This window comes from Macrobrachium nipponense, chromosome 19 (assembly GCF_015104395.2).
Source record: "Macrobrachium nipponense isolate FS-2020 chromosome 19, ASM1510439v2, whole genome shotgun sequence".
Lineage (NCBI taxonomy): Eukaryota > Metazoa > Arthropoda > Malacostraca > Decapoda > Palaemonidae > Macrobrachium > Macrobrachium nipponense.
In genome coordinates this window covers 57,404,860-57,431,454 of record NC_061088.1, presented here as the reverse complement: position 1 = coordinate 57,431,454, position 26,595 = coordinate 57,404,860, and the positions used below count along the sequence as shown (strand labels likewise).

At 42.5% G+C, this 26,595-nt stretch overlaps 1 protein-coding gene across 6 annotated transcripts in view; it reads right to left on the bottom strand.

Moving 5' to 3' along the window:
* LOC135217263 (tRNA pseudouridine synthase Pus10-like) overlaps positions 1 to 26,595 on the bottom strand; it is a 357,385-nt gene that overhangs the window by 138,514 nt on the left and 192,276 nt on the right. For all 6 annotated transcript variants that reach the window (XR_010315089.1, XR_010315090.1, XM_064253035.1 and 3 more), the window contains exon 8: positions 18,258 to 18,492. Coding sequence is in view for 4 of the 6 variants with exons in the window: in XM_064253035.1 (XP_064109105.1) it covers positions 18,258 to 18,492 (235 nt within the window). In the remaining 2 variants the exon portion in view is untranslated. The remainder of the gene's footprint in view (positions 1 to 18,257; positions 18,493 to 26,595) is intronic.

Below are 26,595 nucleotides of genomic sequence, written 5' to 3'. Positions count from 1 at the left end.
TTGGCAAGGAAACATACTGTTAAATTTTTAAAAAGTTGTAGCTGAAGCTGAGAACACTTTTCGAGCTGCTAATGACTGTTATTGTGCATCAGTAACAAAAGATAAAAGTCATGTAAATTTATCCGATCAAACAACCGTAGATAATGTTGAGAGAGAATAATTTACATAAAAACTTCAGGTCTTGAAAGAATACAGTTTACTGCTGTTTTCACGCCGATAAAAGATAAATAATGTAACGGTAAAGCTCGTACTTCAAAGAAATCAAGTGAAAATAGCGAATGGAATCACGTAATTTTCCTTACACAATAAACATGCCCACAAAGCAATCTGTTAACGAAAAAAATAATTTAGTTCCCAACGAGACACATTAAATTCATATTTTGACTTAAATCTAACACGTCTTATAACGAAAAGATGACCTTGTCTCATATAAGTAAAGTATCTAGATATTCTTTTATGTTAACTAGAAGCAAAACAATTTGCTCCAAATTGAGTTAATACAGTATTTGTGTTCTGGGATTCGCGGCTTTCTCTCTGGACCATATCTACCCATTATTTGCGGGAAATTCGCCTATTTGCGGGGTTTTCCGACTATAAATACACCCTCTTAGTGTACTTCGATGGTATTTTCATGCCTAAATACATTTCTATGATACAAAAAATTATTTACTAATTTTAAAATATAATACTGATCAATACTGTATTAGTAAGTTTAATAAGATCAAATGATATTACATAATAATAATAATTCTCTCTCTCTCCTCTTACAGAGATGTATTTTTTGTATGATAAATAAATGATTTCCTAATTTTCAAAATATTAATATTAATGTAAAGAGCAATCACTTCATTAAAGAAAATACTACAGTGAATTAGTAAGACTTTACTTTATAAATTTAAAAAATTATGTAAGAATGAAGGAAATCCCAGTCTTCACACATCTTCTTTCGAACTCCAGGTCCAAGCTGAGGTCCAACAGCTGTTAAATATATAAAGTAATGTGACAGGAGGGGAGGGAGAGAAACAGACAAGATGGAAAGGGAACAATGAAAAACAGTTTAAAATGATAGATATAATATAAGTAAATCAATTACAGCATACAAATTAAGCACTTAAACTAACTTATTTTAACAGTAAAATAAAGGAATGTTAGTAATCTTAAAGTACTTAAATGGTAATTAAAGTAAATTACAGATATGCATGTAAAATAAGGAAAAATTGGGATTTACTTAACAAAAATACAAAAATATAAAATATATACACCCATGTGTCCTACCCTAGCATAAAAATAAGGGTAGGTACACTGAAATCCATCATCAATACAAATATTTCAAAATATATACAAATACATTGTGACTGAAGTTCATCATAAATAGAAAATGGTGAATATATACAAACATATTGTGTCCTACCCTAGCATAAAAATAAGGGTAGGTACACTGAAGTACATTATCAGTACAAATGTGGATGTCCCTAGCAAAAAAATAAGGGACAATCCACTATATGATACAACGGCTAAGGCTATGATGTTTGAGTAGCCTGACGATAGGGTGAGGCATGTTGGTTGGTGTAGGTAGAAAGGAGACCTGGATCTATACTACAACTACTAAGCAGTATCAGGGGAAACTATGTTTCCCGCTGCTACTGCTGAAAACTTTAAAGATTCCAAGGACTTTAAATAATGCCGTTTAAAGACTGTCGGAGATTTCCATCCAGTATACTTTCTAAGATCCTCAAAGTTCATATGTTGGAAATAATTAATTGAGGTGGCTACTCCCCTGATATCATGTGCTTTTGGGAATGACTCAGGGTTGGCTTGTTTAATGAAGTAAAGGATTTGCTGTCTAATGCCTTTAACTGATAAAGTACCACCTTTTTCTCTCATGAAGAGAGCACCTGAGGATCTAGAAGAAGTACGAGATAGAAAGGCTCTAAGAGTTGATACTGGGCAGAGAGAAGGATCCTGTGGAAGTGGGATAACCTTCCAAGGGGCCCACCTTGCAAGAGGATCTTCATTTTTGGCTAAAAAGCTACGATCCGGAGCAAGTAGAACTTCTCCTGATGGGAGGAATTCCACATGACCCGCATCCCTGGATAGAGCCGACAGTTCTGAAATTCTAGCTCCTGAGGCTAGGCTTAATAAGAATAATGTCTTCCTCAGGAGCATTATGAATGTACAAGATGAGTTTTCAGTATCTGAAGCTAGTTTGAGGACGTCATTTAAGAACCATGAAACTGTAGTAGGCCTCTGGGAAGGTCTAAGTCTAGCACAGGCTTTAGGGATAGATGTGAAATAAGATTCAGTCAAATCTATCTGAAAACCTACTTGAAAGATTTTCTTCAAAGCCGATTTATGAGTGGTAATCGTGCTAGCTGCTAAACCTTTTTCAAATAAGGATCTGAAAAAGGATATAGCCAAATTAACTGTCATGGTTGTAGTGTTCGATTCTCTCAAGAAAGATGCTAATTTTTTAACAGCTGAGTCATATTGTCTAATGGTTGACTCTCTCTTATCTGATTCTAGGAAGAGAATATTCTGTGGATCAATGTCAGCATCTTTATTAGCCGCAAACTTCATGAAGTCCATAAAGTTAGGGTCTGGAGAGTTCCTGAGGAAGCGAACACAGTCCTCATTTGTACTGATTGTGATAGTTTGGGATTGGGGATCCGTTGAGGTCGGAGACCCAATTCCAAGAGAAGGGGATACCAGTTGCTCTTGGGCCAGTCCGGTGCAATCAGAGCTACTATCCCTTTGAAAGACCTTAGTTTGTCTAGGACTTTCAAGAGAAGATTCACTGGAGGAAAAACATAAATTCTCCTCCACTGATTCCAATCTAACGACAGGGCGTCCGTGGCATAAGCCAGAGGGTCCAGTTGGGGCCACATTAGCAAGGGAGCTTGTGGTTCGCTTGTGAGGCGAAGAGATCCACTTGGAGACCTGGGACTCTCCGGCTTACCCACTGGAATGACCTGACGTCCAGAGACCACTCTGATTCCAGAGGAACTGACCGGGACAGAGCGTCTGCTATCACATTTCTTACTCCTGCCAAGTGAGTGGCAGACAGATGCCATTTGTGTTTGTTTGCTAATGCAAAGATGGCTATCATGACATGGTTCACATGTTTGGATTTGGATCCTCCTCTGTTGATGCAATGAACTACCACTGCACTGTCCAAAAACTGCCTTAGATGAGACTTCTTCGGGGGAAGCAGTCTCTTCAGAGTAAGAAATACTGCCATTGCTTCAACACGTTTATTGTGGAGCTGGCGAAATTGAACTGACCAAGTCCCCCTGAACCTGTTTGAACTGAGAGTATCCCCCCCACCCGGACAGGGATGCATCCGTGTGAATGGTTAGCACTGGGAGGGGATATTGAAGGGGTACTTTCTTCTGGCTAAGTTCTTTATTTTGAACCAAGGCCGTAGTTGGTTGCGGAGGATCTGTGGAATTACTGACAACTTGTCTCGATATTTGGAGTTTGCTCTTGACCGCCAAATTCGATTTATATCTTTCAGCCTTGCTTTCAGAAGGACATCTGTTACCGAAGCAAACTGAAGAGACCCTAGGATTCTCTCCTGGTTTCTTCTTGACGTTTGTTTGCATTTGAGGAATTGCCTGACAGATTTTGCTATTTCCTTCCGTTTGGCCACTGGAATTGATAGAATGTGGGAAGACAAATCCCATTGGATTCCTAGCCACTGAAAACGAGATTCCGGAGTAAGTCTGGATTTCGTTTTGTTTATCTGGAACCCCAGATGTTCCAGAAAGTGAACTACCTTTTTGGTAGCTTCGAGACATTCCTCGACTGTTGGTGCCCAGATCAACCAATCGTCGAGGTATGCTGCTACCATGATTCCCTGAGCTCTCAATTGTTGTACAACCACTTCTGCTATCTTTGTGAATACCCTGGGGGCTAACATTTTCCAGAACCGCGAAGGGCATCACTTTGCAATTGAGAATGTCCTTGATTTCCTAGCCCTGAATCCTTAAGGAATGGGCGGAAGTTGCCTGGCTATAGGGAATATGATAGTATGCGTCTGTAAGATCGATGGAGCATGTGACGGCTCCAACGCGGAAGTAAGGTCCTTACTTGCGAGAGGGTAAGCATCTTGAACTTGTCGCAGCGAATGAAAGAGTTTAGCTTTGACAAGTCTAAGATTACCCTTCTTTTTGTTGAGCCTTCTTTGGCACGCTGAATAAGCGCCCTTGAAATTTTAGAATTGTTTGGACTCTCGGCAATAGCTCCTTTCTGAAGGAGTTCTTCCGCGTAATCTATCAATTCCTTTGACGGTACCTGATGAAATGATTTGATTGGAGGAGGATCTTTGATCCAACTCCAGCCTAATCCTTTGGACACTATGCTCTGTGCCCAATTGCTGAACCCCCACCTGTGGCGGAAGAGGAACAGCCCTCCCTCCTACCTGGGGAGCCTCATTGCTGATGGGCGGGTTGGCACCACGCCCTCCTCTGAACTGTCTACTCCTCGTGCCCCTTCCTGCGCCACGCTGACGAAAGTAACCTCTCGCCCTACCTCTCGGTTGAGAGTAGCCTTGAGCCTCATAAGCAGGGTTGAAGGCCGGCGAGATAGCGTAGGAAGTGGATGGTTGAGATTGCTGGGGCACCAGGAGGAAAGGTTGGTTCTGCTTAGAGTGAAGGAAAGGTTGTCCCTGTTGGGTAACTGGGGACTGCCTGCACAAATTGCTGCTGTTGCTGGAGTTTTTTGATATGGCTGGAACCTCTTACCAGCCTTCTTTGGTTTCTTGCCAGCAGTGGGAACGGATTCCTGTTTCCCCTCTTTGAGGAAAAATACCCCACCTAGCTCTAAGGCTCTGGTTGAGTCTAGCAGCTTCGTGGTGGACCTCGTTCACTGCGGACTCTGGGAAAAGAGATCCGCTCCCCACATGCTTGCAGCCAAGAGTCTATTAGGCTCATGCCTGATTGTGTTCACTCTTGTAGGACATGCTTCCGGCGGAGTTCCTCCTAGCCTGGAAGAAGTCAAAAGCGTCCGTTAGAACCGTCTGAAACTGAGATTTTCGCCAGAATCTTGAACAGCGGTTCCGTAGCGTAGGAGGGCAGCCATTTCTGTGATGATGAGGGAATTGATGGGACCTGCCAAACCTAGTTCGCGCATCGAACTCTGCCTGGATTAGGGAATCCGGCAGCCTAGGTAATTTCTCACCGAACTGGTCCATGGCGCAGTCCGGCTTGAGTTTACCCAGCGTGAATGTAGCTGGCAGTTTTCCCACAATTCTCCGAAGGCGGGGAAGGCGGGGAAGGCGGAGTTTAAGTATAGACTCCGCCTCCCTCAACTGTGGGATGGATCATCCTTGAGGACTGCCTGAAGGGACTTCTCCACTAATTCGTGGCGAACGGAAGAGAAAACCTCCTCTTCCGTCGCGAAAATAGTGAAGGACTCTTATAGGCCTGGACCGTTTAGTGTTAGTACACTCCCAGTCCTCAAGGCAGTGAACCCATTCCCGCTGGGCGTGATCCCTACTATAAAGAACTGACTCCTTAGAGATTTGTCTTCTCTCGTCAGAGCCGTTGGCGTCAGCCTAGCATACCCGATGAAAGGCTGCGTCAGACCGGAGGGTAGAACTCGAAGTCCTCAATCCTTCGAGTTCCATACTCCGAGATAGAAATCATTCCGTCCTTGAATGGAGCGTAGGCAGCTACTCTCCAGGGTTCTCCATAGAGAAGCTGGCAAGGAGCTATAAGTGGAGTTGCAGAATCCCCGTGCTAGATGCTGGGGAGAATGGGGGAGGAACATGAAGCTAGCCAGGCTACTCGGTCCTCATTGCTCTCTCCTTCTATAGAGAGGTCCGGATTGGGACTGTCCAGATTTAAGACAGGGACTGTTTGATAATTTCGCAAAACATCTGCTCGAACGCGTTCCAGTGCGGAGATTTGGGAGCCTACTAGCACGCCCACCTGTTCCATCACCCCTGCTGAGAAAGTAGAGGGATCGAAGGTGCTGGTGATTGCTAACCCTGCCGGCATAGCCGGAGTGGGAGCAGTGGAGCGGGAGAAGGCAGGGACTCGGGGGAGCGCGAGCCTTCTCCTTCGAAGGCTTGCTCTGGAGCTCTTCGATGGGAAGAGCCCGGCTTTGCCTTCACCGCATCAGCATAGGAGTCGACGAATTCCTAGCCGAAGAAGACGAAGACGACTTCCTAGAAGTCGACTTAGATAAGGTCTTCGGTTCTCTCTTTCCCTTCCTCCTTAGGAGGTAAGAGAGAGCGGGAGGGCGAATAGGATCTCGGATCCCGCAAAGCCTTGGAAAGATGCGGAAGAAGAGGGGACAGGAGAAGATCCAGGAGCGCCCAAGGGAAAGACCTTGGGAGCACCGACATACCTACCTCAACCAACAAATCCCTCCCCACCTACCGCCATGGGCTCAAGAGTTAAGTTCCAGGGCAGCGACGTCCGGGACCGACTCCTGGGAGGGCTACGACCCCAAACGATTGATGGAGGTCTTGCTGGATGGAGGCTATCAGTGGGGCAGCGACAAAGGGGTCGACTAAACCGTCGACTTGCCGCGTGGAAGATCTGGATGGCTCAGAGTCCTATCCAAAAATGTAGGGCTGGCCATTGGCGGCGTTTTGCCAAAGCCGCCCACCCACGCTTTCAGGGTGGCTGAGGGCGACTTCCCTCACCACCGCTAGCCTGGAAGAAAAGTGAGATTAGCTGCCAGTTGTGAAAGGGTTACAACCTTACGACTAGAAGTTGTAGAACATCATAGTAAGCCTATAATGGACTTACCCATCTCCCCAGCTGACCGACCAGTGCGTAGCCATATGGCGTGCAGGCTTCGGGTGCCAGACATCGTCTCGTTGAACGACGTAGGGCACAAGGGGCGTGAGACATGCACTCGTCAGGTCACAGGGTCGTAAAGAGTCGCGTTTACAGGCTGGGACCTGGCAGTGGTAGCCTGTAAGTGAAAAAGTATAGGCGTACCAAGTAAACACTACAGCCTAAAAAATATGCTCGATGTTGCCGGAGCGATAAAGTTAGATAAAACCAGAGCCCCGCAAAATACATGTGGTAAACTAGGTTGGTATATAGCGCTATGGCTCGCCGATGCGGAAAGCACAAGAATCAAACAACTAGGAGTGGTGGAACGGGAAACCACGACGGGAAAATGGCGGGGATGGTTGATAAAATAATAGTAATAAACACACAATCCATTGGAGGATATTGTATAAATTAGGTTATATATCCTTAAAATAACAAAAATAAAACAACTTCTCTCCGCCCGTCTACTAGAAGAGTGCGTAGGTAAGGGGTAAGCTCCCTTCCGGTAGCGGGGGAGAGATATATAAGGATATAGTAGGCAAGCAACCGACCACTCGTAGTACCCACCCTGCCCGCTAGCGGAGCCAGTAACCTATAACCAAAGGTGCCCCGGCTGCGACGGGAGGCTCCTTCGTATCGTAAGGGAGGAGGCTGAGCAACTGGGGAGGGGGGGAGGAAGGTCTCGGCGAAACACGGCGGGAGCGAGAAAAGGGGGGAGGGATGGCCTACTCCTCCCCGCCTCACCAACTACCCGCATGGAGACCCGGTACCTCATAGTGGTCGCCTATACCCCCCGCTGGGAGGACCCCTGGTCACCTCCGAAAGTGTGAGAGAAGGCGATGAGGTTGTCATAACAACCAAGGGGTCCCCCAGCTCCTCCCTATATCAGAGAGGGAGGGAAGGGGCAGGGTAAGGTGCTATGGAACACGTGACCGCAAGTGGCCTAGGCCGCGAGCAACACAACCGTGGTAGGGCCACGTGAACCAAGCTGTACCAATACATGGAACAAGCACCTAGGCTAGCCTAACACCCTAAATAAATAAATAAATATACATCGAAAGGTGGAAGAGACACTTTTAGTAAAAGAGAAAGAAGCCCAGGAGGAGGCAGACTGTTCCAAGAAACAGGAGCCTACTCGGAGCCAGCGATAGCCGATGTAGAGCAAGAGCCGGGATGCTGGGCCGGAAAATAATAATAGCCCTAAATACCAAGCTAAGAGAATGGTAGGAGGGCTGAACTAGCTAAAACTCGATGTAAAACAATGAATGTGATAAAGTAAGCCCATAAGTATAAGAAGTCCCAGTATGGAGGACCGGGAATTCTTACGAGGCGGCATGGCCGCCACGAGACAACCGGGGAACCGTATATGACCTATTAAGAGGAAAATACTGGTACCCGGAAGATAAAACTATGGTAAAATGTTACTTATGAGTTACTTAACTTAGCCGTGGCAATTGCAGAGCGTTCCATCGTAGATAGTACGGATAAAATCCAATAAAGCACGAGCACAAGAAAATGGCGACTTGTCGCAAGCGCTAAAATTTAAGGATGTCCGCTAGGGGCGCTGCTGTCCGTGGCGTCCTCTAGTAGTAGTAGTAGAGGCTGCATCGCCCGTTGGTATCAGCTCTCTCTTGGGGGGATTTTGATAGGAAGTTCTAATTGGTGTTTGGCTCGTGGTAGTGTTCCACACTCGCCCCTTTATCATACCGACACTTCTTTTTAAGAGTGAGCGAGTCAGTTTTACTGACATTTTCTTAATTTTGTTTTTCTCTGGTAATTTTAGGCTAATTTTACCTAGAAAGAATGATATTAAGGATACTTTCATAGGCCGACACGAGCTGAGCCCAGAAAAGTAAAGTATCTAGATATTCTTTTATGTTAACTAGAAGCAAAACAATTTGCTCCAAATTGAGTTAAATACAGTATTTGTGTTCTTGGGATTCGCGGCTTTCTCTCTGGACCATATCTACCCATTATTTGCGGGAAATTCGCCTATTTGCGGGGTTTTCCGACTATAAATACACCCTAATTAGTGTACTTCGATGGTATTTTCATGCCTAAATACATTTCTATGATACAAAAATTATTTACTAATTTTAAAATATTAATACTGATCAATACTGTATTAGTAAGTTTAATAAGATCAAATGATATTACATAATAATAATAATTCTCTCTCTCTCTCTTACAGAGATGTATTTTTTGTATGATAAATAAATGATTTCCTAATTTTCAAATATTAATATTAATGTAAAGAGCAATCACTTCATTAAAGAAAATACTACAGTGAATTAGTAAGACTTTACTTTATAAATTTAAAAAATTATGTAAGAATGAAGGAAATCCCAGTCTTCACACATCTTTCTTTCGAACTCCAGGTCCAAGCTGAGGTCCAACAGCTGTTAAATATATAAAGTAATGTGACAGGAGGGGAGGGAGTGTTTATAATAATAACTAGACGCTGAAGTAGCCCCAGGACTCATGCAGAAGAGTGTGATCCTAGAAACGGCACACATAGTAAGAAAAGTGATGGACTCCTAAGGAGGCAGGATGCAACCCGGAACCCCACACTATAAATACCACCCAGTCGAATTGGAGGACTGTGATAGAGCAAATAATAATAATAATAATAATAATAATAATAATAATAATAATAATAATAATAATAACTGTAATTACAAAAATCAAATGTGAAAGTATCTTACAGAAATACTACGCTAATCTCTCTCTCTCTCTCTCTCTCTCTCTCTCTCTCTCTCTCTCTCTCTCTCTCTCTCTCTCTCTCTCTCAGATGTATGTTTTTTTATATGATAAATAAATGATTTACTAATTTTCAGATATCAATATTAATGTAAACAGCAATAATATCAATTTATTAAAGAAAATACTAAGGTGAATTAGCAAAGTTTTAGTTTATACATAAAAAAATTATGTAAGTATGAAAGAAAATCCATTCTACCCCATCTTGTCTTTGAACTCCAGTTATCCAAGCTGAGATGGCTGGGGTCCAACAGCTGTCAAATATATCAAGTAATGTGACAGGAGCGGGAGTGCGTTGCCCACACCAGATCATGCAATCTCTCTCTCTCTCTCTCTCTCTTACTGAAATGAGAGAATTTCTATGGTCATGTGTATATGTTTATTAATATTTTTGCATAATAATAATAACTAATTTCAAAATTCATACGTGATAGTATTTTAAAGAAATACAATAATCTATCCATTTCACTCTTAAATAAGGATAACCCTCTCTCTCTCTCTCCTCTCTCTCTCTCTCTCTCTCTCTCTCTCTCTCTCTCTCTCTCTCCTACTTACATAAGTTTATTTGTTTTGTAGTATAAATAAATGATTTACCTTATGACTAATTTTCAAATATTAATACGATCAATAAAAAAAAAATAGCCATTCCCAGTCTTTTTATCCACTTGGAGGAAGGTGGGCCAGGGAGTAAATGGCAGTTTGATATACGAATTGGCAGAGAGGAAGGAGTCGGAGTCTAGGAGTTTCTCTCTCTCTCTCTCTCTCTCTCCATTATTATTCTCTGTGTCTCAGAAATAATTCATAATTTCACTACTCTTGATGGTCAGATATATGATGTTGCCATTCAGTGCTCTCTCTCTCTCTCTCTCTCTCTCTCTCTCTCTCTCTCTCTCTCTCTCTCTCTCTCTCTCTCTGTTATTGGCTGTAGGTATATATTTTTAATGGTAAAATGTTTAAGATGACTTTAAAATGATATTAATAATATAACCTCACAGATTAATACAGTAATAGGTTAGTAATTTTAGGTATATTTGAAGTAGGATGTTATTTAAGGTATACCTTTGGGGTCTGAACTTTCAAGATAGGCAGTTATAAGGATTTTTAGTGGTGGTTTTAACTATTCGCAGCTTTTAACTATTCACAGGGGTATCTGATACACATCCCCCGCGAATACGAAGGGAACACTGTAACTGTACGACGAAATAAACTCGTATTCGCCATCAGCTGATTGTCTCCCATATGACAAGGGGGGGGGGGGGGGGGGGGGGGGGGGGGGGGTGGTCTCGGAGTGAGCGCTGAAGCGGAAAAAAAAAATATATTTTTTAAAATCACAGTTCGCTTAGTTTTCAAGATCAAGAGTTACTTTTAGGCTCCATTTTTTTTCATTGCCTGATGTTTAGTATGCAACTATCAGAAATGATAAAAAATATCATTATCATATATAAATGATGCAATATATGATAGCGCAAAAACAAAATTTCATATATAATTGTATTCATCTCGCTATGAGCAAAACGGTTAAAGCTAACGAGTTATTTTTTTTCCTGTTGTATTGTACACTAAATTGCAATCATTTTGGTATATAACACATTGTAAAATGATCAAAGCAACAGAGAGAAAATAATATCACAAAATGATGCATGAATTCGTAACGCGCGGATGTAAAATTTTTTTTTTCAAAAATTCCCCATAAATCTAAATATTGTTCTAGAGACTTCTAATTTGTTTCAAAATGAAGACAAATGATTGAATATTACTATACTGTAAGAGTGTTAGCTTACAATTGCAGTTTTCGACCATTTCGGATGAGTTTAAAGTTGACAGAATGTAGAAATTTTTGTATATATATTTTTTTACATGCAAATATTTCGAAAATGAGAAAAGCTATAACCTTCAATTATTTTTTGTTGTATTTTACATGAAATTGCGCACCTTTTCATATATAAAACTCTATGAAACGCCTAATATGAAACGGAGCAAATATTACGAGAATGCAACGTATGCATTTCGGAGATTTGCAGCGGAGAATCAGCACGCGGAGGGAAGAAGTTTTTTTTCAAAAATTCACCATAAATCTAAATATTGTGCTAGAGACTTCGAATTTGTTTCAAAATTAAGATAAATGACTGAATATTACTAGACTGTAAGAGTTTTAGCTTACAATTGCGTTTTTCAACCATTTTGGTAGAGTCAAAGTTGATCGAACGTATTTTTTTTCCTACTTATCGTGATTTATATGCAAATATTTAAAAAATGAGAAAAGCTACAACCTTCAATTATTTTTTGTTGTATTCTACATGAAATTGCGCACATTTCCATATACAAAACGCTATGAAACGCCTAATATGAAATGGAGCAAATATTACGAGAATGCGACATACGCATTTCGGAGATTTGCAGCGGAGAATCCGCGCGCGGAGGGAAGGAAAAAGTTTTTTTCAAAAATTCACCATAAATCTAAATATTGTGCTATATACTTCAAATTTGTTTCAAAATGAAGATAAATGATTGAATATTACTAGTGTGTTATGTATTTTGCTTACCCAAAAAACCAATATATAAAAAAATATATATATCTATATATATCTATATATATATATATATAGATACTATATATATATAGTAATATATATATATATATATATATATATATATATATATATATATATATATAGATATATATAGATATATATATATAATATATATATATATATATATATATATATAGATCTATATTTATATAGATAGATATATATATATATATATATATATATATATATATATATATATATATATATATATAGATATAATATATATATATATATATATATATATATATATATAATATACTATATATCTATATATATATATATATATATATATATATATATATATTATATACTATATATTATAATATCTATATATAATATATATATATATATATATATATATATATATATATATATATATATCTATATATATATATATATATATATATATATATCTATATATATATATATATCTATATATATATATATATATATATATATATATATATATATATATATATATATATATATATATATATATATAGATATATATATACTATATATAGATATATATATATATATATATATATATAGATATATATATATATATATATATATATATATATATATATATATATATTGATTACATTTTTCGATTCCAGTACGAATACATAACTAAAAGGAATGCAGGTGAAACTTTTCTTTTTGCATAAAATGAAATAACATATATCATGCATCAATAGATACGGATATATAAAAACTTGTAATAAATATAAAAGTAAATATAAAATAAATGCAGAATACTCACTCGTAATCCTGACTCTTCGTACTATTCTTGTTTTCTCCCTCCTCCAATGAAAAGTCTTGCATTTTTTTCCTCTCAACATGACGAGGTACAGGTGGAGGAGGGAGACGCGCGCCCTTACTGCTGATGGGACACACGGTCCCGTGCGCCCTCTGCTGTCGGTTCCTCAGGCACACTCCAATAGAAGACCGCATTGTGGTATTTATGGTCACACTCCCCGAACCTGCAAAGAGCTATTTTGCAGGTGCGACAGAAGAACCGGGTGTTTTCCTTTTGCCATTCATATGGCACACCCGGCACCGTTTCTGCTTGCGCCCTTGTAGGAGCTCCAGTGTGTGATCCCCTGGCTGCAGCCGACACACAGGGTCCACTATCCGACAAGAAGTGATGTGGGCGGGGCCGGCAGCAGGGCGGCGGCAGCGGCAACAGGGGCGGTGGCGGCAGCGGCAGCAGCGGTAGGAGCAGGATGACTGAAGTTTGCCCTCCTAATATCTGCCCTTTCCTCTAGGGGCAGATCTGCAGCTCGGGGCAGGGGGGCAGTGATGGAAGGCCACTCATCGGGATTAAAGTGGATGAGGGCATTCCCAGCTACCTCGAGGAACTGTATGTGGGACAACCTCCGGAGACCGTGACTGTAGTACCCACAGTACAGTATGTAAGCGTTTTGGAGGGCCAACTGAAGAATGTATTTAAGGAGCTTCTATGTCCACCTCCTGGTTTCCTGGCAAAGGGATAATACTGGATGAGTTGATCAAAGAGATCAACTCCTCCCATGTGCCTATTGTAGTGCCCAATGACGGTAGGCCGCTCGGCACGAAACTCCTCATACACCACTCGGCCCTGTCTTCGTGTCTTCTTCCGCTGTACGATCTCCTCTTGGATGGGTTCATGACTCGTCGTAATCATGGGGAAGAGTCGGACCAGCTTCCAACAGATGATGAAGACAGCTCCCTTCTGCCGCCACTCTGTCTCTCCTCTTGCCAGATGTTGCAGATGGCTAGTGAACCTCTTGAGGACATTCGGGGCCCCACGCACAAACTGAAGGGTACCACTGACGTGCATACCTGCTTCATACAGTTCCTGGGCCAGGGATACCGAGTTATAATAATTATCCATAAACAGGTGGTATCCCTGGTTACAAAAACAATCCACAAGACTGAAAACAGTGTCACGCAGTGTGGAGAAGACCCCGGAATACACCGAGAAGTCCACGGCGTATCCAGTGTTGGACTCAGTAATAAAAAAAAATTTCACTCCATATTTCTTCAGCTTCTTGGGGTTATACACTTTAATGCTTAGACATCCTTTGTAAGGCATCATCCCCTCATCCAAAGAAAGGTTCTTTCCAGGAACCACGAGAATTTTGCACCGTTCACGAATGTATTCCAACACTGGGCGGACTAAGATGAGGCGATCGGAGTTATTCCGGGGTATGGCCCTTCGGTTGAGGCGTTGACATACCTGTCCAACACCAGGAAACTATCACGGGGCATACCGCCGGGCACATTGGGCGTACTTAAAAAAAAAATTTCGCCTCCAATATTGCCTGACGTCGGCAGCAGGCATCATACCAAAAAAATGTGGAGCCCCAAAAAATGCGCCATGTCGATGAGGTTGCAGCCCCGCCAGCGATACGACAATGTCGTGCGAAGTTCGTCATGGCAGTGCCAAGCGTAGTCCTCCGTCTCTGCTACCAGGTACTCCAGCAATTCCCGTCGCTCTCGGACGACCGACCTTCACCTTGGCTGGCGCGACGCTCCGACCTTCTACGTGCCCATCTCCCTCACTTAGGCCCTAACTTTCTGTATCGTCATCAGCGACAAAACTAGACCCTATATCCTCCTCCTCCTCCTCAGATTCCCCCTCATATACACTAAAACCACTAAATTCGAGCTCACTTTCGGGATGTGAGCCTCGAACGGACATTGGGGGCAAATATTCATCATCACTGACATCAGGAGTGATATCCTCATCACTAGATGACCAACCGCCATCAAAATGAGGACTTGCGACATGCTCCCGATCGAGCTCCGATAAGTAAGCATCAATGTCCCTTGGTTGGAGGCCTCCAAAATGTCTACAAATGCCCCTAAGGACACCCCGATGCTTCCTAGGGGTTACTAAAGGCACACGAGACACACGCTGTGGTCCTAGAGCACTTTCATCCACACGTGGCCGCACGGAACGGCGTTGAGACGCGAGGTCATCTTGGGTGCTTGGTCCCTCGCCAGCATCCAAGTCCAAAATACGTCTCACACGATCCCTTCCGACGGGGTACAACGCGCCTTTTGCTTTCCATACGTCGTTGAGACATCTCTATGTACATCCTGTACCACCACAAATATTCAAACTCGCACAAGTTCGGCAAAACATAATTGTGGCAAAAGATTGCTCTCGGACGACGCGTCGCTGATGCTGGCTGATGTGAGAAGGAGGCATTTCGCGCATGCGCACCTGGGTCATGCTTCTAAACAAAACAACACCTTGATTCGTGAACTCCCAGCACCCCACAAGGCGCGTGATTCAAAAGTTTTCGGCTGGTAGGCCTATAAGTATTTTTCCGCGAATTTTTAAAAAAACTTTTCTATGTCGATGTACGATACGTCCAATCGGCACCCAACAGACAATTTATCTTGACGTATAATACGTCCAATCGGCGTTTAAGGGTTAATACTGAATTATCATGAGCCAATAAGCATTGAACCTAGGGAATTAGCAGAAATTAATAATTACTATGCCATATATGTATGTATAAGTATACTGTGTAGTGTAGGGTAGGCTAACCTATATGTAAAGATGGTACTGATTACCCTAGTGTAGGCAAGGCTTTATTTGAAATAGGATTTTTTTCGACATACGATGGGTTTTCGGAACCTAACCCCATCGTAAGTAGGAGAATACATGTACATAAAACCATTTTTTACCTTATATATAATCATTATATCTTCATAATAAAAAGGCTATTCATGGAGTAATTCCATATCAGTAAAATCAACTTTTATCTGTGTGAGGCCAGCCAGCTGACAAAATGTTCATACCTATATGAAAAACCCATAAGATTACCTTTCAAAATTTTAATAGTACTAGTCATGGTAGTAATAACGTTTGGAATATACGTAACAACAATTTTCAATACAAAATATCAACATTATTTTGGTAGTAAATAATAGTTTAGAATGATCATATGTATACTCTGCATTGTTAGGGGTTTGTGGAAGCAATGAAACAAACAAAATAGCATTTGCCTTTTTCGGCTATGCATTTAGGAAAACCATGACATAGAATCAGCTTTGCCGACTTCATTTATTTTGATATTTTTAATGATACAATAACTATCATTTTTATTACTAACACCATCTTCACATAATTAATGTACAGTTGCGTAATAGTATAATGCGCAGATCTGTTGCGTCCAGTGTTACGAATATTGCATTTTTAATGCTAACTTTCATTTACTTGAGATAATTAGCAAGAAAATTTTCAATCTAGTATCAGGCAGGAAAACTTGCATTTGTTTACAAATGCATCTAGCATACCTATTTTGATATCAAATCTTTGTAATGTTAAGCTGAATATTTCTTTTATTCTACTATGTTTGATATAGAAAAAAGAACAAAATCTTGCAAGACCATTTTCAGGAATTAAACAGAATAGGTTTTGAAATCATTAGGAATTATGTTACGTAATGTACATGCACACTGTGTATGTTAGAAACATATTTGAATTGAAAAAGAGAGCAATTGGTTGAAATTGGCTGGGTGGCATTGTTGTGTATGATGTGAATTTTTTAGCACTTTATGGAGCAAAATCTAGCAAGAAATTGCCATTACCTTTTGGCAACACTCGCCTACCCACGTTTTGTTGATGTTGTTATCGGAGTAGTGTTTGCTGCGTTCTTTAAATTGTACCCATATAAATGAGTTAATTATCTGGCATCCAAAAGCCTTGATTCTTTTACTCTTATGGGAAATAAGCCTAAACATCAGATGAAGGTTATTACGTGTAATATATTAACATGTGTTGTGAAGACAGGAAGAGATGTTTCGCTGCATGCTGCTGGTAGCATTATCTTTAATTATTCATCCGATAGCACTGCAACATCGTTACCATCTTTATCAACATAGATTGTTGGTAATTACCCATATGATTTACATAATTTTGATATTTCTCTTACCTCTCTCCCTCTCTTTCCTTGTAAAAGAAAAGAGGCCCAAGTGAGTACGTAATAGCACATGCCTATGTAGGCTTCTAGGTGTAATCCATAGACTAGTAGGCTACATATGTACAGTAGTACGTATACTACATTTTTAAGGCTAATGTTATAAAATAACTTTGAAACTGTCTTGAATTTAGTTTAAGGTGATAGTTGAAGACATATTTGGTGTCTGAACTAAAGTAGGCAGTTATAAATATTGAAATAGTGGTCTTCGGTGGGTTAACTATTAAAGTAGTCAGTTTTAAGCAATTTTTGAGAGGGGGGTACCAGGATAACACGGGTATTTACTTATCACGGGGAGGTTCTGGGCCCTATCCCCCGCGATTACCGAGGCCCTACTGTACTAGAGCCACAAGAATCCAATATAATTCTAAATAATCTATTGAAAACTATCAAATTATAACAATAAACTGCCTATAGCCTGAGCACAACCAGAGCAGAGGAATTGTACTTCACCAAATACAAAATAACAACTGGAAAAATCCAAAAAATCTGCTGCAAAGGGCAGCATTGTTTACACCATCGTAGCCAGACACAAACTGAAATGGCTGCCGAGTTGTTCCTTCTTCCCCCAGTGGTGGGTGTGGGGTCCACCTACAAAATAAAACAAAAGAAGCGCTACTGCAAAATTCAACAAGTTGCAGTGCGAGGTAGAAACTTTAGCTATGTAATTGCTTGGGAAGTTACTTATCTGAGATTTAAATTATCCATTACACGGCCCCATATACAATAGACAAGATAATGCCAACTGACAGGATGCTGGCATATGAAATGTTAATAGTAATTCATATTTTAACGCCTTATCATTTATCCTTCATCTTTCATACAAAGCACCTCTCCTGTTTTCCTTTTAATTTCCTGTATTCAAATTGATTATAAAATAATCATTTCTGGGTGGGGCAACTTAATGCATATGCAGAAAGAAGTGAATAAAATAAACATTCAGGATGTCCTCACATTCTCTATACTACCAACCAGATGCACACTTCTGACTTAGGTTTTCATAAAAGGTCTGTTGTGTACAAAAAGCTCTCAGGCAAATTCTTAGGCACTAGGGATTAAATACATTTCTTCTTTAGGTATGAATACCATTTGCCAAGCACAACAAAAAAGATTAGTAATAGTTTACAGGATACCTTGAAAAAGAAACTGTCAATGCTGGAAGCCCACATTTCATGTATAATTCTAGGACGTGTTAACAAGGGTCTTCTATGTAGAACCCTTACTGGTGTCTTCTGCTGGATGACAAGTTCCTTCATTCCAGATAACTGTTTTAACAAAGATGGATCATAACCAGCTCGAGCAATGCATAGAGCACAATATGCTTTAGTTTTCTCCTCTTCTCCCTCTTTCAGGTTTTTTACATCCTTCCTGCAATTACAGCAATACATATGAGAAAAAACTCATAAATAACAGGGCTTTACAAATCAAGTGAACATATGGGAGGCATTAACTTTATGAATAACTGTGTGCATGGCAAAATATTTGACAATGTAGTGATTGTTCTTAGTTGTGCAAAAACATGTATTTTACAAGGATGAATGGACTTATCCGACCAAAATCATACAGAATAGGAGATATGAGGACATATGAAAAGGAGCAAAAATATATTTTCTGGGCTCAGCTCGTGTCGCTTGCGCGAAATATCCTTTAATCTATTATTTCTAGGGTAAATGTACTAACACATACCAGAGAATAAATAAAATAAAGAAAAAGGTCAGTATAACTGACTCGCTCACCCTCTAGGAGGGTGTCGGTATGAACACTAGGCGAGTGAGACCACTACCACGAGCCAAATTGCCAATAGAAACCTCCCACTACAAAACCCTCCAAGAGGGAGCCGTCCCACAGAGTGAGCAGCTCGTACTACTACTACTCCCTCCCCATGCTGCCGACTGCTGCGCCTCTGGTGGTCATCCTTTTCAGTTAGGAGCCACACGAGTCACACTTGTTATTTTTTTCTCTCTGTGTTTTTTGTGCCCTTTCTTCGGATTTTCAATAATGGAGCGTGCAGCTATTGCAGCAGCTAAGTTAAGTACTCAGTATTTACGGTTAGTTGGTTTTTTCCGTCCCTGAGACAGTATTTGCCGTTTTTTAGGTATAAATACGTTCTCGGGGTCGGAAGCATGGCAGCATGGTCCTGCCGCGTGATGGGTTCGTTCTTGGTCTCCCATACCTAGAACATCCCTTATTTATTTACGCTCTATTTTGATTTTCCGCTTTATTTAGATTAAGGTCTACTCAGGTTGTCATGCATGCATGTATATCACCTTATGTAGGCTTTTTCTATCCAGACCCTAGTCCAGGTTCTTAGTATCGGCCCCTGACTAGCTTTGAGTGGTAGACTTGCCTTCGGGTTAGTCGTACACTCCTGGATTTTTTCTCCTGCTATATTACTTTCTTTCTTTCATTTTATTTTATTTATTATATATTTTGTCTTTGTTAGGTTAGTTTGGCGTCTGGCTTAGCCTAGGTCCCGGCTCATAGAGCCTATTCTACCGCTGATCAGTTCGGTTGCTTCCACATAGCTTCTCTCTGATCAGTTGGTTTTAGCCCTGTGGGCCTATATGCTACCGCTTTTCAGTTCAGGTTGCTTCCCGATAGCTTCTCTCTGATCAGTTGGTTGGCCTAGGTTTGGTTACCGTATCTCAGTTTTACCGCCTCGTGGTCACTCCGTGATCACGGGACAGCCAGACGCCCTGCCCCAGTCACCCTTCCCCCCCCTCCCGCTCTTTCCATAGAGTCGGGCGGGGGTGGGTCGGTCTGCCATGCTCGCTCCACATACCCGAGCCTGCCTCCCCCTCTCCCCTCAGTCGGAGGGGCTTAGGGAGTCGGACGACCCAGACTGGTCTCGACCTCTCCGGCTTCTCGGTCCGGCCGGGTGGTACGTTGTGGGGGGCCCTGGCCTTCCCCCCCTCTGTTACTGCCTTGTCGCTCCGGGCTAGCTAGAGCATGTTATTGTCCTCCGCCCTACGCCCTTCCCTCCCTTACTAGAGCTCCTCCTGATCGGAGTCCTGGTATCCAGCGGAAGGAGCTAGTCCACCCAGTAGAGTGGACCGAACAATACAGTAGGTCTCTCTAACCTTACGTATTGCTGAGTTTACTACTCCGCTTTCACACTGGACCTAGTCCGGTTCGCTTGTGTTTAGGTTTAAGTTATCTATAAGTTTATCTTAAGTATCTTAAACCATCCCCCCCCCCCATCTCCCTTTCATATTTTACCGGATCTCTCCGGATTATAGCCTATTCAGGCAATGCAGGGAGGGGTTATGCCCAAATTTTTTCCGAGCTCCGGCATGTAACGGAGTTCTTTTGTCCTTTAGTCTGTAAGTGATGCCCCTTTAGATAACTCATTGTGTCTTCCCACTTACAGGCCACCAACTGTGAGCATCCGGGATGTTCCGCTACACTTCAGGACCCCTGTGGACACGAAGTTTGCCGGTCCCATGCTCCATGCGCGACTCCGCACGGGGACATCCAGGTCTGGTACCATGAGACGTGTACCATATGTTACGATCTGGTGAGCCAGCTTTTGGAAGGCGTAAGTATTCCATCTCCAGTAGCTGCTCCGCTTCTTTTTTAGTGCTTAAGTTTTCAGCATTTACTTTAACTTAAGGCATCTAGTTTAAGTTATACTCTAAGTTTTAGTTTTAAGTGATTCTTAAATCTAAAATACGCCCTCTCTTACAGGCTCCGGCAGTAAGGGATACCGCACTGGCTACCCTGCGGGCCTGGGTCGGAGGTTTTGGCAAGAACGCCGCCAAGGGTCAGCCCTACATACTCGAGAAGCGATTAGCACTATTAATCTTTCCCGGAGGCAAGGCGACAGGGTACGTCGACCCAGTAGAGGCGGACCCAACTATTGCCTTCATCCAACAACAGCTGGCGGCCTCCTTAACTGAACAAGACCAGGATATCTCCACGGATGTCGCAACCCTGGATATTAATGTTGAACCGATGGTAGGTATAGACGACCTGTTGGTCGAGGTAAGTAATGTGGGTACCCAAGGGTCACCCTTGGGTGTGACTGTTTCTTCTACCCCTGCAACCTCTCCATCCTTCCAAGGCTTTACGGGTGATGAATTATATACTCCTCCTGAGGCTTCGGTTAGACCTAAGATCAAGTCTAAAGTGATGACCTTGACTAAGACGTCATCGTCTTCTAAGAAGAAGTCCTCGTCTTCTTCCTCACGTAAGTCTCCGGCTCGTAATCCCGGCCCAGACAGGTCTAAAGCGTCTAGCTCCGGCTCTAAGTCCTCGAAAAGTAAACCCAAGGAGAGATCTCGCACCCCGGCAGAATCACCAGTTCCGCTACCTTTGGTTCCAATTCAGAGCCGCCCTCCACCTCCAGCAGCAGCTCCGGCTTTGGACCTCCAATGCTGGCCTGTTGCAACAGGTGGGCGACCTAGTGGGGTCCCTTAAGAGTAGTATGGAACAAATGATATCTCGCCTGTCGGATAGGATCACTTCTCAGGATTCTATTATAGCGGGCTAGAGAAGCCCCTCTAGCCTCTCCCCTCACTCTCCAACACTAGTGGATCTCAGCTTCCTCCGTATGACCTCACTTCCTGCTTTCTCCATGAACAACCCTTGGAGAGTAGCGTCATACGCCCCCTTCCAGGATGGTCTCATCTCCATACCGGAGTTTGGAACTCGAAGAATAGAGGACTTCGAGTTCTACCCGGAAGGCCTACAGCCTCCTTTCATAGGCTACGCAAGGGCTTACGCCTTCGGTTGGCTATGGTTTCGTTACGATTAGGGTACCCAAAGGAGACAGTCCTCTATTCTCGAGACCAAGCTCAGAGAGAATGGCTCAGATGTTTAGAGGACATGGATTGTTCTAACACCAAGATACAACCATTTAAAAATCCCTTTACCATTTTCACAATGGATGAGAGTACCCCGCTCCCGTTCCTAACCAAGATAGCAAGGTCGACCATATCAGCAGCCCAGAAGGGGGAACCCATGCCTCAGTTGAAAGAAGCAGAATCCCACATCTCCGTTGCTCCCTTCAATTGGAGAATTGTGGGAAGACTTGCCGAATACGTTCTCAGCTGGCAAACTCAAACCGGACTGTGCTATGGAGCAGTTTGGTGAAAAGCTACCCAGGCTCCCAGATAGTCTTATTCAGGCTGAATTTGACTCAAAATCACGACTAGCCAGATCAATCAACTCGATGGCTATGTCTGAAGTAGCAACCATGGCTTATGGTTCAGAACCAATTTTTAAGCTTATGACCAAAGCCCTGACTCAAACGGTGCAGTCGGATATGTCGAGTTTGCCACTGCTAGAACGAATTGTAGGAAGCATGTCCTGCTAGAGGCAAACCATTCGACATGAGCCGAATAGGTACTCTCTTCTAACATCTGGGGCGCAGATCTCTTCCCAGAGGCTATGGTTAAGGAAGTCAGGCAGAGGCTACGAGGTTGAACCAGAGACCTTAAAGACCGTTTGGGGCCTTACGGCTAGGAGGAGGCAAGACTGACACACCTAAAGGTAAGGGACAGAGGAAACCCAGACGTTTCCAACCTTACCAAAAGAAGCAACCACGCTTTCCTCAACAAGTTCCAGCAGTGCCGTTAGTGCAGACAGCCCAAACCCTCCACGTCTAAAGGTCAATCACAGCCAATTTATGTTGATATCCCCTCAGCCTCAACCCTCCAACTCATACGCCATCTCTCCAGCTTACAATCAAGCCTTCGAGAGTCAAGCTTCTCAGAAGTATGACCGCTCGGGCAGGGGAGGCAGAGGTAAGCGGTCCCTTTCGTGGGAGAGGATCGGAGGCCCCTTCAATAGGGGAAAGCACTTCAGAGGAGGCCGAGGTGGTTACCAGAACCAATGAAGAACTTCAGGTAGGAGGGAGGCTGTTTCACTTTCGCCACCGGTGGAACTTCAGCCAGTGGGCTCAGAGCATAGTGTCAAAAGGGCTGGGTTGGAGCTGGTTGACGAACCCACCTCCAGCCAGACCTTTCCGTCAACTTCCTTCCAAAGAATTGACAGAGTACGCAGAGGACCTCCTTCAGAAAGGAGCTATAGCGAGAGTCAAGAGGTTAAAATTTCAAGGTCGCTTGTTCAGCGTGCCAAAGAAAGGCTCACACAAAAAGAAGGGTAATCTTAGACTTGTCCCGCTTAAACTTAGCCATCCGCTGCGACAAGTTCAAGATGCTCACGATCTCACAGGTGCGGACCTTACTTCCCCGTGGGGCCGTCACCACCTCTATCGATCTTACAGACGCCTACTATCATATCCTATTGCAAGACACTTCCGTCCGTATCTGGGATTCAGATAGGAGACCAGACATTCTCCTTCAAGGTAGTTCCATTCGACTCAACGTGCACCCAGGGTGTTCACGAAGCTAGCGGAAGTAGTAGTGCAACAGCTCAGAGCGCAAGGGATTATGGAGTGGCGTATCTCGACGATTGGTTTGATCTGGGCCCCATCAGTCGACGAATGCAACAAGGCCACACTGAAAGTGTATCCAGTTCCTAGAATATCTAGGATTCAAGATAAACAAGTCCAAGTCAAGACTCACTCCAGAGTCAAACTTTCAGTGGCGGCTAGGCATTCAATGGAATCTATCCTCACACACTCTGTCGATTCCATCTACCAAAAGGAAAGAAAATAGCGAAGTCAGTTCAAGCAATTTCTAAGTCACAAACTAGCATCAGGAGAGCTCAGGAAAGGATCCTCGGCTCTCTCCAGTTTGCATCAGTAACGAACATCTTAATGAAAGCCAAACTGAAAGACCTAACCAGGATCTGGCGCTCGCGAGCAAATGTCAGGTCCAGGGACAAGCTATCCTCAGTGCCTCTGATTCTAAAGAATCGGCTTCGCCGTGGGCAAAAGTCAAGAATCTATCAGTGTCAGTACCCCTTCAGTTCCCTCCACCAGGGATCACCATCCACACAGACGCTTCCTTAAGCGGCAGGGGAGGGTATTCCCAGGTCAAAAAGGTTCAAGGGATTTGGTCACCCAGTTCCGTCAGTTCATATAAACGTTACTGGAGGCAATGGCAGTGTTCTTGACTCTGAAAAGGTTACACCCACCAAAGTACTCCCACATAAAGCTAGTCCTGGACAGCGCAGTGGTAGTACATTGTATAAACAGAGGAGGCTCCAAGTCACGTCATCTAAATCACGTCATGATAGCCATCTTCTCCTGGCAGACAAGTTCAGTTGGCATCTTTCCTCCACCCACATAGCTGGATGAGAAAAGAAACGTCATAGCAGACGCCCTATCCCGATCAGTACCCCTAGAGTCGGAATGGTCACTAGACGAAAGTTCGTTCCAATGGATCCTTCAAAGAGTCCCAGGGCTACAGGTGGATCTCTTCGCATCCCAAGCGAACCACAAACTACCGTGTTATGTAGCCCCAACCTGGACCCTCTGGCTTACGCCACGGACGCCCTGGCTCTAGACTGGAACAACTGGAGAAGATTTACGTCTTCCTCCAGTGAATCTCCTTATGAAAGTATTGAACAAACTCAGGACATTCAAGGGTCAAGTGGCTCTAGTAGCCCCAGACTGGCCGAAGAGCAATTGGTACCTGATTTTGGAACAAATGGGCCTTTCGTCCCCTTCGGATCCCCAGTCCCAAGCTCTCCCAGTCAGTACAAACGAAGACTGTGTTCGCTTCCTCAGGGATTCTCAAAACCCTAACTTTATGGATTTCATGAAGTTTGCGGCAAAAAAAGAGATGCGAATATTGACCCTCAGAATATTCTCTTCCTGGGAATCCGATAAAAGGGATTTCAACTTTGAGGCAGTATGATGCTGCTGTCAAAAAGTTAGCAACCTTCCTGAGAGGAGTCAGATATCAGAATCATGACAGTTAATTCAGCTATATCCTTTTTCAGATCATTATTTGAAAAAGGTTTAGCAGCTAGCACGATTACGACAAACAAGTCAGCCTTGAAAAAGATATTTCAATTTGGATTTAACATAGACTTGACGGATACCTACTTCTCGTCTATTCCTAAGGCATGTGCTAGACTTAGGCCTTCTGTGAGGCCTACGTCAGTTTCATGGTTCTTAAACGATGTTCTAAAACTGGCTTCCGAAACAGATAATGACACATGCTCGTTTATGATGCTCCTAAGAAAAACCCTATTTTTATTAAGCCTAGCTTCAGGAGCAAGAATTTCAGAACTGTCGGCTTTATCCAGAGATCCGGATCATATTCAATTCCTTCCCACAGGGGAAGTCCTACTTTCTCCGGAACGTAGTTTTTTGGCAAAGAATGAAGATCCTTGATGAGGTGGGAACCTTGGAATGTACTACCCCTTCCACAAGATGTATCCCTTTGTCCAGTTTCAACCTTACGAGCCTTCTATCCAGGACCTCCTCATCCTCATCGGGTGGGGCCCCTCTTTAAGAGGGAAAAAGGTGGAACTTTATCCATTAAAGGCATCAGGCAACAAATCCTGTACTTTATTAAACAAGCCAATCCTGACTCTTTCCCAAAAGCACATAATGTCAGAGCAGTAGCCACCTCAATTAATTACTTCCAACATATGAACTTCGATGATTTGAAAAAGTATACCGGATGGAAATCGCCGACAGTGTTCAAACGTCACTACCTTAAGTCCTTGGAAGCTCTGAAATTCCCAGCAGTAGCAGCGGGTAACATAGTTTCCCCTGACTCTAGCTAAATTGTAGTAGAAGATTCAGTCCTCCTTTCTACCTGCCTCACCCAACAGTTCGTCTATTCCTACCTTGTTCATTGGCATTCACCTTGTGTCTTAGCTGCTTTATGATTGTGTAGTGCCCCTTTTTGTCTGGTTAGGGACACTCACAGATGATTACAACATTGATCTCATAGATGTTAACCCCTTATTTTTATGCTAGGGGATACATCATATTACAATGGTTACGGGTTTTGTATATTAAGTCATATACATTCCTGAGATATATATTTTTATTGTTGCTTAATGTGTTTATGTATTTTTATATTAATTGCTATTATTCTTTTGATACATATTGTTACACAGATTTCATTAATGACATGTAATCATTGTACCTATATATATGTAAATTACCTTATGTTATTAACATGATTAGTTTTAAGGGTAATTTAAGCATAGTTTTAATTTTATTTTACTGTGTATATGTATCTTTTTAGCAATTATATTCATTCATTTATATTTTATCTTTTATTTGAGACCTATTTTAAGTTAATTATTTTATTTTATTACTTTGTTTGCTTTATATACAATCTTGTGCTGTTTCTCTGGTACGATTTCGCGCAAGCGACACGAGCTGAGCCAGAAAAAGGATTTTTGACGTAAGGAAAAATCTATTTCTGGGCGATTGGCTCGTGTCGCCAGCGAAATCCCACCCTACCCATCCCTTCGCTCAAGATTGTCTGCTAACTTCAGGATGGCCACCAGAGGCGCAGCAGTCGGCAGCATGGGATGGAGTAGTAGTAGTACGAGCTTGCTCACTCTGTGGGACGTGACGGCTCCCCTCTTGGA